Consider the following 12,253-nt stretch of genomic DNA (forward strand, 5'->3'; position numbering starts at 1 on the left):
GATGCTGGCTGGGAGATGCCACTGAAATAAGCAGGTATAAAAGCTGTCCAAAGAATGGTTCCAAACATGCTCAACCGGCTCCAATCAGGTGCTACCGACGGTGGCATTTAATTGGATAGTATTTTATTAGTGAATGCAATATTTACTTTTTTTCCTTTACAAACGATTGATTCTTACATGATGCAGACGAAACTAACAGAATCGTGGAACAATACAACAGAAAATGTCCTTATCAAGTTTTGTTTCCATCATGTGGTCCTTGCAAGCTTCAGCTGCTTTGCCTGAGATAAGCGGAGATCAGACGTCTCTGTCTGACTGCCATGTAGTCAGGCTTAAGACCTTATTTTAGCTCACCGATGTTTTGCTAATTCATACCCAAAATATTTAAGACTGGAATAGAGTAGCAGGGGTTATTTACCTTAGGCAAGATAAGCACACGCCATGCCAATATATACACCAGACCAAGGATGGCACATCAACCAGGGCAGCTTTCTGATTACTTTAGACAAGTGTGTTACTTCCTGGAGTATCGTCATAGAAATTACGATATTCACATGCCGGTGAGAATTTCAACTAATGCTTTCGAATTCTCTACACTTTTTTTCTATGGCACTCTATCTAAATAGATTAGATTTTTGGGTGATATCTAAAAGATATTCATCCTTGAACTGTGGCACCCAGTTGGTAATTATTTTGGCCTGGACACAATTAAGAGCTTGGAGTTACCTCGTCATATCAATTTCAACAATATGCCATTGACACGGCAATTACTCTACCACAGAGAACGAATTAAAACAACAAACTCATTAAAAACTTTTTTATTTATTTATCAAACATGTTTGCTTTATAGTTAGCTATCTGTTATTGTAGACTACAAACATCTACTATTAATAAAGATCTCAGGCTACTGTCAATAATGGTGACTCATGAGGCATGCCCTTTTGCCCTGTCAACAAGGTGTACCTGGTTCTATTAATTACATACCCTCCTAAACCAAAATTACTAAAATCATAAAATTATGATGGATATGTGATTGGGATCTGAGCACCAGATCTTTACCTACAGTACATGGTTGACCTATACACTGGGAATACAAAAGCAGCTTTTGTGTTACAACATTTTAATCCTAATTCTGTTTTGTTAGGCAAACGATAACTCATAAACTGCATTCCCCTCCTAATTTGCAACCTTGCTTAAATCAATTCTTAAAAGTTTCCTAAAAATGAATTTGCGCAAAATTTTAGTAGATTTTATCAGAAAGTCGGTATTTTTATACCAGTTGCAGTTGATTTTGATGTTTGAGGTGATCTGACTGCCAGGATGTTTCAAGATTGAAAACAGGAAAACTTGATCACACGTGCTTAAAATGCTCAGATCAAGTGAAAGTGTGATTATGATGTCTACAGCTGCAAAAAGATCAACAAAATAGAGGCACGTAACGTTGCAACTTGAATACAATAACCAATATCGACTATATCAATGATAGCAACTTGGGATGTCATTTTACAAGAGCTTTTCTTTAGAGCATTTTAATCGCGATCAAGTTTTGTCGATTTTAATCTTAAAACATCCTGACAGTCAAATCACCCCAAACATCAAAAACAATCGCAAATTAAAGAAACATACCGACACGTTCTGATAAAATCTACTCAAACTTTGTACAAGTCTATCTTTAAAGAACCTGTAGGGCCTGTCAGAACCTGTAGGGCCTGTCAGAACCTGTAGGGCCTGTCAGAAGCTATCGGGCTCAGATAAAACAGCCTATTAACTCTGTGCTATTACGTAGAGTCGCTTATGAGAAATAAAAAAATTTCAGGCCATTTGAATCATCAATCACTTTTTTGTAACCTGTTAAAATGCACCAACATATTTGGCCACATCTCGAAAAACAACTACAGCCAAGATCGACCTGACATTTGATGACGTATAAAAAGAATAGCGTGCTATCGATTACTAACTGTCAGTTTGAGTTCCTGAATGCTTCATCCAATCACAAAAAAAGTTTATTGAAACTAGCATTTGATATGACCCTGAATGATGAACTCCTAACGCAGACTGGAAAAAATATTTTAATTTTTAAAAATCTGTAAATTCATTAAAATAGTAACATTATTAAAAACGATCAAAGGAAATACAAGTGAAGGTGGTCATCGATCTGCCTCGACAATGCTTTACTTATCAGTTTTTGGGCGATCATTAATATGTAAGATTCAAGTTGTTGATTAGTTGATCAGATGCCCTAAACAATGACACGCAGCTATTTTTATATGGCATCTAATGATTGGTTGAAACCGTAGTTCTAATTTTGATTTTTGAGCCAATGCCAAATATTAATATGAATTTTAGGAAGCTACAAAAAATGCTGATGCTTCAAATGGCCTGAAATTGGTGATTATACATAAAAGACACCGCTTCACAATATGGTGTTTTCGGAGTGGTCCACGTTAACATGGACCTTTACGAAAATTAGAAATTAGCAAAACAAGATCAAATCAAGTAGTTTGCATATTACTAGCAAACAACAGTCTGTCATTCCAACTTAAGATTTGATAAATGATGCTACAGTTTGAATATTTTATCAAGTGCATAAGTATTGGCAAGGAACCTTTCAGGTTTGTATGTATTTATAATTTAACAATATTGTGGGAACGCCTGTCAGAATATTTAATCTCTTTTGGTTGGCAAGGTCAACAGGGACTCAATTGTTATCATCTGCCTAGTAGGGAGAAGTCGCCGATTCTTTGCTGAAAATGGAATTGGTATAAATCTAGAACTAGCAACTTACAAGATCGGTAAAAAAGTTATGGTACTTGTATTAGCGCAGACAATCCTCGTTTGTTCAGACTGGTACAGGCTGGGCAATGTGTGGACATTGAATATTCAGTACTGTACTGCGCGGCCTATGTGGTCTCGCATACGAACTCCTAGACTAGAATAATTATGATACAATATGTATATACAGTACAGTACACCCGAGAAAGTAAAATATGGTTATATCTGTAACATGATACAGTATAATATTAATAACAGTAATAATAGCAAACAATAATTACAGTACAACACTCAGGTAAGAAATTCATACACGCACTTCATCTGTCGCGAAAGCCACCAATCGGTCAAAGTTATTATTGTGCGGACATACACGATCGCGTTAGACAATCGATCAAACCCTAGAGGCTGTCCGGACAATTGAGACTGTGGTAAAGTGAAGTCGGAAGAAGCAGATGTCGACTCTAGTTTGCTGTATGTTTATGCATTATTAAGTTACATTAAGTGTGCAACCTAAATATTTAATAAGACTTATTCTACATCTAAGCAAGCAGGCTCCTGGTCCATAAATCTTTTAACAAGACAGACTAATTGTGGTTGTGTTGCATTCTGGTGCTATGGTAACTCTTGCTCATAAATACAGAGTTTGTTTACTGGGTGGCCTTGAAAAATCAGGGACTAGTAAAATCTTCCACACCAATGGGTTTAATATATAGCCCATCCTTGTATTGAGGTAATTGCCTCAACTTCGCTTAGCAGAAGCTTCCCTATAGGTTGCTGTTTATATAACACCCTAGGAACAACTAAACATACTTGTATGGTTTGTCCATAAAGAAGCTTTTTTCCAGTTTGTCTTGCCATTTCCACTTGATTGTCCTCTTCCTCTGCCTTAGCTGCCAGCTGTAAAACAAAATTATCAAGCGCATTATTTGCTTGAAATACCTATCCAGCCATCTTGTTTCATTATGCTCCACCGCCATAACTTTATGCCAAAAGTACATAAACAAAGCATCAGCCAGCAGGGTCGTGATCCTCAACGTGACATCAGGTGACAAGTACTTGGTAAACACAGAAAGGTGATGTTTTTATACCATTTTTGGTATTTGCACACCTGGCAAATTATTGTGCAGTCACGTTTAAGCATGATGTTTAGCAATGTACATTTTGTGTGTAAAAATGGTTTCATCTACATTAGGAACCTTCTATACTAAATATATGATTGTGAAAACTGCATACTCTATTGTTAGGCACCTCTGCAAAAGAAAAATATACAGGCAAATATAAAATATCCTGGTAACTCTGTGCTATTATGTGGAGTCATTTATGAAAAATTACAAAATTTCAGGCCATTTGAATCATTAATCACTTTTTTGTAACCTGTTAAAATGCACCAACATATTTGGCCACGTCTCGAAAAACAACTAGAGGCAAGATCGACCTGACATATGACGATGTATAAGAAGAATAGCGTGTTATCGCTTACAAAATGTTAGTCCGAGTTCCTAAATGCTTCATCCAATCACAACAATGTTTAATGAAAATAGCATTTGATATGACAATAAAGTTTTCAAGAGTCATGTTTTTCTCATTGGTGCAAGCTTTTGCAAATAATAACAGACATTTATCGGTAAAAAGGGTTTGAAAAGGTCTTAGCATATTCAGGGACGTTTATGCTATGAGTTATACAACTTTAAAAACAAAATGAAACATTATACTATAAAAATAGGGTACTAGAGGGTGTTTGTTTCATGTGAAGACTAAATCATCAACATGATGCTCCTTGCTATATATTAATACTTCTATTGTCACTCCTCAAAGGGTGATGATGGCAATTGTAGGAATATCGTAGCGCACAAAAACCCAAGTGTTTTATGAACGTGAGCTTCTCACAACAAGGCATTGACATTGAATTGGCTGAGGTAAACTTGTTCTCATGAAATATACAGGCCTTATATTTGTATTCTCAAATGTTGTTATGAAATGACTGTGTATACATATGGCATGCTACCTGCCAGCAAGTGTCTAGACTGGTGATTTTCAACCTTGCCTTGTTGGACGTACTGAACCCTACCAGTTTCGTGTGCACCTTCACCAAACAACATACAACATACAACATACGTATATGTTTTATTGATGCACAAAATGAACTGTACATTAACATCGCTGCATTAAATAACAAAACCAATGCAATGCATGAACTCACAACAAATTACATTTCTTTTCATAAAGACCTTGCAAATTAATTAAGATAGGTGGACCTTTGCTGCTCTCCTCTCACATATCTCTCTGTGTTTCCAGATTTTGCATCATCAGGTTAAGTACATTTCCAGCTGCTTTCATCTAACTGCCGTTATCTTGCAGCGTATAAATAACTAATATTTTTTGAAAGATCTAATAATTTTGTGCTGATTTCCATACAGTGTACCTGACATCCTTAGTTGTCATGCATTCCTATTGACAGCATAAATCTTTGGATATTTGGTATTTGGTTTGACAAGTTAGAAAGACCAGTCTAGTGGATCTGAACCTATGTTCGATCGAACCCTAAAGGTTTGACGAGTCTGTCTCAGGGTTTGGTAGAGGTTAAGACTGTTAAGTGGCCTCTCAAAGACAACATCAAAAGTTACACTGAAGGCTGGTTTACACTATATCGCTGTTTGTCAGCATTTTCCTTTCGGCATTCATCATCGAGCCGTAAACCGATGCCATCGATGAAACCGTGCGGAAACGCCGAAAAAAGTTTGCAGCTGTCAAACTTTCTCAATATTTCGCCAAACGCCGACGACTGCCTGTACAATATGAACCATTGGGGGAAAGTAACTTGCGGTCGCTGATAGCATGATTTATTTATTTCCGATTATGATAGTTGCTGCGGGACTAGTATTTAATTCCAGCAAAAACAAAGAATTTTCTTAGCGAAAACTTAAAAAGAGAAATGGGAACGTTACGGCATGGAGTATTTCCTGATGCCAATGAGATACGCTTGTGATAGTGTTAACATCGTTCTTATTAATGATCACCGAAGCATTGTGGCATCAACGCCGAAATACGGCAATATAGTGTAAACCAGCCTTAAGGCTGGTTCACACTATATTGCCAACGTCTGCGTTTTCCTTTCAGTGTTCATCGTCGATTATGTGAGCCGTAAACCGATGCCATCGACGAAACAACTGGGAAGTGTCGAAAGAGCTTCCAGCTGTCAAACTTTCTCGATAATTCGCCAAACGCTGACGACCGCTTGTACAATGTGAACTAATTCAGCGATAGTAATTCGTGGTCGCTGATATCATGATTTACTTATTTTCGTTTATGATAGTCGATACGGGACTAGTAGTTGATTCAAGCATGCGAGAACAAAGAAGCGTTTTCTCGAAAAATTCAAAGTGAAAAATGAGAACACTACGTCACAGAGTTTCTGCTGGTGCAAATTAGGATCGGTTTGTGATAGTGTGAACATCGTTATCATCGATGATCACCGAAATATTGTGGCATCAACACCGAGATACGGTGATATAGTGTGAACCAGCCTTTACAAAGCGTGCAGCTATTTCAGCTTTCACAATCTTAAACTCCTTTCTATTAGCTCTGCTCGTGTAGATGTTTTGTATTTTGCTTTCTTTTAAGTTTTATGTGCTTAACAAAATTAGAATTTTTAATTCTAGCATAACATTGGCCAATCGGTCACCTAACTGTGCTGACGCACTCAAGTCCTATATTTTGTGAAAACCTAAATAATGCGAGGTGAAAGATTTTCAAAATAACTAACATGACAACTTTTTTCCAAGTTCTATCATTCCTCGTTATCACAAACTGTTCACTAAGTTACCGTAAGGTAATGATTCATGAAAGACTCGGTTCATTGACACATAGAAATAAATCACTGCATTTGGAAATGGTTCGCTGATGAACTCCAGTTCTTTGCCCGAGGTATATTAGAGAGATTTGTTCGTCGATGCATCTTTACTGTACAATGTATACAGAATAGGTTGGTCGATGCATTGTTACTGTAATATTATACAGAATACGTTGGTCGATGCATCGTTACTGCACTATGATACATAATAGGTTGGTCGATGCATAATTACTGTACTATTATACAGAATACGTTGGTCGATGCATCATTACTGTACTATTATACAGAATACGTTGGTCGACGCGTCGTTACTGTACTATTATACAGAATAGGTTTGCCGAAGCATTGTTACCATATTATGTATACAGAATAGGTTGGTCGATGCATCGTACTGTACTATTATACAAAAAACGTTGGTCGATACATCGTTAGGTACAGTACTATTATACAGAATATATTGGTCGATACATCGCTGCTGTACTATTATACAGAATAGGTTGGTCGATGCATCATTACTGTACTATTATACAGAATAGGTTTGCCGAAACATTGTTACGGTCCCGTATTATGTATATAGAATCACAACGTTCTTGATTTTCTCGCAGTCTAACTAATTGAAAAAAAGAAAATAATATTCAACAATAACTATAAATTTGGATGATTTATGCATAAGCTTTGAAAAAAGGTCATCTCTGGTTATGTTACAAATGTACGCTAACCCACATTTCTGTTTGAAAATTTGTCTCATTGGCCGATCCATTAGCACACAACCACTTTTTCAATATGAGACCACCTGATGGAGAGCCAGTGATAACCATATTTGAAAGACGATTTTGCTCATATATGAAATTTTACAAGTTTGCACATATGAAGGAATCAATATTGGCTTCTCAAATCAATGATTGTTTCTAATGCAAACATATACAGTATACTTTTTATTCTGATATGCAGTATTTACATTACTAATTTTTAACAAACATGAACCATTCTTAATAACACGAACACGTTTCATAACACGCTAAATACACTATAATTAACTAACTAATAAATATAACCAAATAATGCCGCTCTATATAAAACTAGCACCCTGTTAGCCCTGTACACTGTGAGAATAGTGATAATGCCAGTCTGGCAAGCAAAGGTCTGAAGTTCAAATCCTGTTAAAAGCACTCTTTTTCTTAGCCTCCAAGTGTGGCTTTCATTATAGGAAAGATTGCTGTCAGATGATATAATGGTTCAGATTATATCATTCGATGGCAGCAAAGCATAACCAAAGGAAAGTCAGGCTTTTCATTGCACACAACACTGCTCCATGGAAACTAACCAATAACTACCTGTGGCTGGAGGCAATTAGAATGCATTCCTGTCTTGGACCGAGATTATGACGTCACACTAGATTAAAGACTGTACCACCATCCGTAACGGTAAAAACGTTGATGGAATGCTTTGGTTTAATAAACAGTCGAAGCAATTTATTGCTTGACTGATCCGGGACATATACTATTGATTAAGCTAACTCCATGGCGACTAACTACCTTTGGCATTTTATCAACTAAATGTGTTATTTATGTTACTTTGGAATTGAGTGCCAACTAAATTAGTCTGCTCTCTGTTTGGTTTCTTTCTTGTCAATCAAACAAAGCTTTTCTTGTGTAATTCCTAGAAAGAGTGACTAGTGAATTATCAAGTAACATCTCTCTGTAATTTCTAATAGCACAATACATGTGATCTCAAACGCTGCTCAAGAAAGGTTAATAATAAAATCATTGTCACATAAATGATGTTGACAACTTACTTGGTTTGTACTATATACCTTAAATATGAACACACACATCATTTTTGCAAATTTTATCAGTAATTATCAGTAATTTCCTATCATTCGCGATTGCTTTTGATGTTTGGGATGATCTGACTGCCAGGATGTTTCAAGATTAAAATCAACAAAACTTGATCGCGGTCAAAAAGTTCAGATCAAGTGAAAGTGCGATTATGATGTCTATAGTTGCAAAGAGACCGACAGAATAGAGACGTGTAACACTTCAACTTAGAGGCAATAGCCGATATCAACTATCACCACGATAACAACTAGTGGCGTAATTTCGCATGTATTTTTTCTTCTGTGCGTTTTAACCGCAATCAAGTTTTGTTGATTTTAATCTTCAAACATTCTGAAACATCACTTGAAACATCATGAACAATCGCAAATAATAATAAAAATTTCCGATACTTTCTTATAAAATCTATTAAATTTTGGTGCAAGTTCATCTTTAAGTAATGAAATAAAATATAACTTGTTTTATTTCTATATAATCTAATCAAGCTTTTCCTGCAAGATTTAGCTGTGGGACACGTACCAATGTTATGCTAGTGTTAGAAGGCAGCAATAATAGCGAGGAACTTGGTATTAATACTTTAGTGGCTACACAGGCAGACTATGCACGCTGATGTTTGTTTCATCTTGCTTTCTGCAAAATCACTACTTTTAATTATATCAGAGCTAAGAATGCATCGACCAATGATATAGTGACCAGTTACCAGACTATACTTAGCCAATAATATCAATGTTAGGAATGCATCAGCCAATGAGATCAATGTTAGAGATACATCAGCCAATGATATCGGTGTTAGGAATACATCAGCCAATATTGCCAGGGCGTGTGATGTGTCAGCCAATAATATCAGCGCTGGGCATACTTCATCTAATAATGTTAGCTCTAGGCATACAGCAGCCATACTTTCAAGGATGTTTCAACAATTGTTTTATGTTTTTTTAGTCTTGAAATATTGACTATAATGCTGCGCTAATCTTGATGAATTTGTAAACCCAACGACATGGCAATTCACCATAGACACGTAAGCGAATCAAAAACGTTCTAACAAATTACCAACTAGCTAGCATAAATACTAACACCAAAAGCGTGCGTCAAATACGTCGGTACCAAACATCGGTCCGATTGCCCACAGCTTGGGTTTAAAAATACAGGAAGGCTAGAAGGTTCTAAAACTCAAATCATACCTGCGCTTGAGAAATGTTGCTTTGCAATGCATAGCTGTTCTCTGCTGACTTCTTATCTTGGAGTTTACGAAGAGCCTTTGCTTGCTTGTATCTGTTGGCCACACATACTGAGAAACTCACAGCTAAAAAAAGAGTTAAAGTAGAGAGGCTTAAATTAGGAAGCAACAACTGATATAATGAGACTAACTTCTCGTTTAATTAAATATTAGAGTCAGTCAAAATACTCTGTATCACCAAAGCAATCATAATTTTATAATGTTATATGTTATTTCATCGATGTTATTGATGTATATACTGTAAGTTCTTATGCTCAAGCCGCGCGGCCTGTCGTTGGGCGCGGTTTCTGGTTTAAGGTCATAAGCCGCGGCTAAAGCCAAGATTTTAAAACTTACGTGGGGCCCAGGGCGGCTTCTCGATAAATGCGGTCTCTGCTCAGTTACCCGCTATAACCATAGAATCGCAGTCATGATACACTTCTATGTACGAGGTTTTGGCGACCTACTCGTTTATTTTCAAGGTCATGTTTATGGAATACTTTAGAATAAAGAAGAATTTATCGCTCATGTTTAACTCACCACAGTCATAGGTAATTAACACCTTTTCATTCTTGACCGGCATCTTTCCATAAACGTGAAGCCCTCTAACAGTGCAATAAAAATCTAGCTGAGACATGGCAAATAAGTTATTGATGCAAGGGTTTAGGAATTTTAATGCGAACTTGGAAGTAAAAGAAAATTCACGTGGACGGGGGTATAGCGAAACCCGTCTTAACACTCTCGCTCTCGAAGGGGGTCAAGGATGACAAAACCTCAGTCATTAGCCGCAGTCTGTGGGCATACGCGGCTTGTTGGAGGATTATTTTTTCTTTCGTGAGACATCTGTTTTTGAGCACAAGCCCTGCGGCTTGAGCATGAGGACTTATGGTAGATGTTTTGAGCTTGCTGTTGGCTTTACTGCCAAGCATGATTTAAATGTTACACTAGCCATCCCTGTCGTAGGCTCATATATGTCTCGCTATACAGAATTCCAACTGAAACATCAGAAATTTACTGCTTAAATAAAAATGTAGAACTTTAGAAATAGCACAAAGATCTAATAGAACTTACTACATTAACACAAGCAGTGTAAGGGTAGATATATAAGTATGACACAAAACTGCAAAATATTTACAAAAAAGAACGCTTTGCAGCAGTTCTGAAGCTTTTTGTAGCTTAGTAACAATAACACAAGCTTTTTGAAGGTTTTCAGTTTTTAACCATCTTCCCCATACTTTTACTAAAATTAAGCCTTTGGGCAAATTCTCTTAAACAATATATTGTATATATTTACAAACTACTCAATTTTCATCTAGTATGGAAATGCGCTAAAGAATATTAACTTTTCTGCATTTAAAAGCACTTATTTTAGATTAGCGAAATGTTAGATTATTATGAATCATCTCAGCTTGAAGCTGGTTGATGCTGCGTCACAAACAGCGCAGTATGAAATATTCTAACAAATCTATCTACTATATTATAAAACTTCGATTTTTAATCTTGCTTGAAACCTTCGTACTGAAGAAATAATACAGATAGTAAGCATTCAATTTGGTAGAGCGACATTCGACCAATTGGGCTAATTGGCAACTTTCTAAAATTGTAAAATAATTTAGATAATAAATAATAAACTTTATAATTAAAACAGTGTTTCGTAACATTGGAAAATTCTTGAGGGGAAGAGTTATAAGAGTGGACTGCAAGAGTTCCATGCGTTACCTACAGCTTCCCGCAAAACCTGTATTTGAACGTCATCTTTAATAAAGCGCCACACTAAGGAAAGAGTTGAAAAATAGAGAGCAATGGCGTTCAAATAAAGGTTTTATAGTATTCAATGTGAAAAAACAGGCGCACTTCAAGCGATGCCAGAATCAATTGGCAAACTTGGAACTTTTGTTTTTCTATAAATGCACCACAATCTATCAGATTTGAAACTCAAGAATGTGTCTTTGTCTCCCACTGCCCTCAATGAACACATTCATGAATTGTTGCCGTAAAGTAATTTGCATTGAAAATGAAATAAATACTGATCAATGCTAGCGTTTCTATAAATCTATTATTCAATAAACTCTATATCTAACAAAGCAGCTACCTTAGCTTGAGATTCATATTAATCCTACAAACCTTGTGGATCTGGTACCAATGGTTTGGTCTTATCTTGTCTTACACTGATTGCGACTTCAGGAAACACATCACTGTGAAACAGAAAATTGTAGGATCATCTTGCGGTAAGCGCTTTCAGCTGGTCTTAAAGTCATTTATCCAGATTGTATGATGAATAAAGACGCTAGGTGTAAGGATTAGTTATGTGGAGGTCTAGAGAGCGTCCACTGCGTTATCTCATACAGTTGTTGTCGCAGTCAATTCATGGACTACTGGCATTGGTGTAATATGAGCTGTCTGTCAGCTATCAGCAGGTTGTTGCAACTCAGGTCTGACAGCTTTTGAAAGGCTGTTGCGCAATCAGTGTGCCAGCTATTAGCGGGTTGCTACAAAATCAGCCTACTAACTAAAAGCTGGCTCACACTATATCACCATATGTCAGCATGTTTCTTTCGGCATTCATCGTCGACTTTATGA

At 36.6% G+C, this 12,253-nt stretch overlaps 1 protein-coding gene across 1 annotated transcript in view; it reads right to left on the reverse strand.

The window, feature by feature from the left end:
- LOC137406297 (inositol 1,4,5-trisphosphate-gated calcium channel ITPR3-like) overlaps positions 1 to 12,253 on the reverse strand; it is a 134,780-nt gene that overhangs the window by 114,595 nt on the left and 7,932 nt on the right. The window contains 3 exon segments of the mRNA XM_068092849.1: positions 3,583 to 3,669; positions 9,639 to 9,760; positions 11,798 to 11,868. Coding sequence (XP_067948950.1) covers positions 3,583 to 3,669; positions 9,639 to 9,760; positions 11,798 to 11,868 — 280 coding nt within the window.

This window comes from Watersipora subatra, chromosome 10, assembly GCF_963576615.1.
Source record: "Watersipora subatra chromosome 10, tzWatSuba1.1, whole genome shotgun sequence".
Classification (NCBI taxonomy): Eukaryota; Metazoa; Bryozoa; class Gymnolaemata; order Cheilostomatida; family Watersiporidae; genus Watersipora; species Watersipora subatra.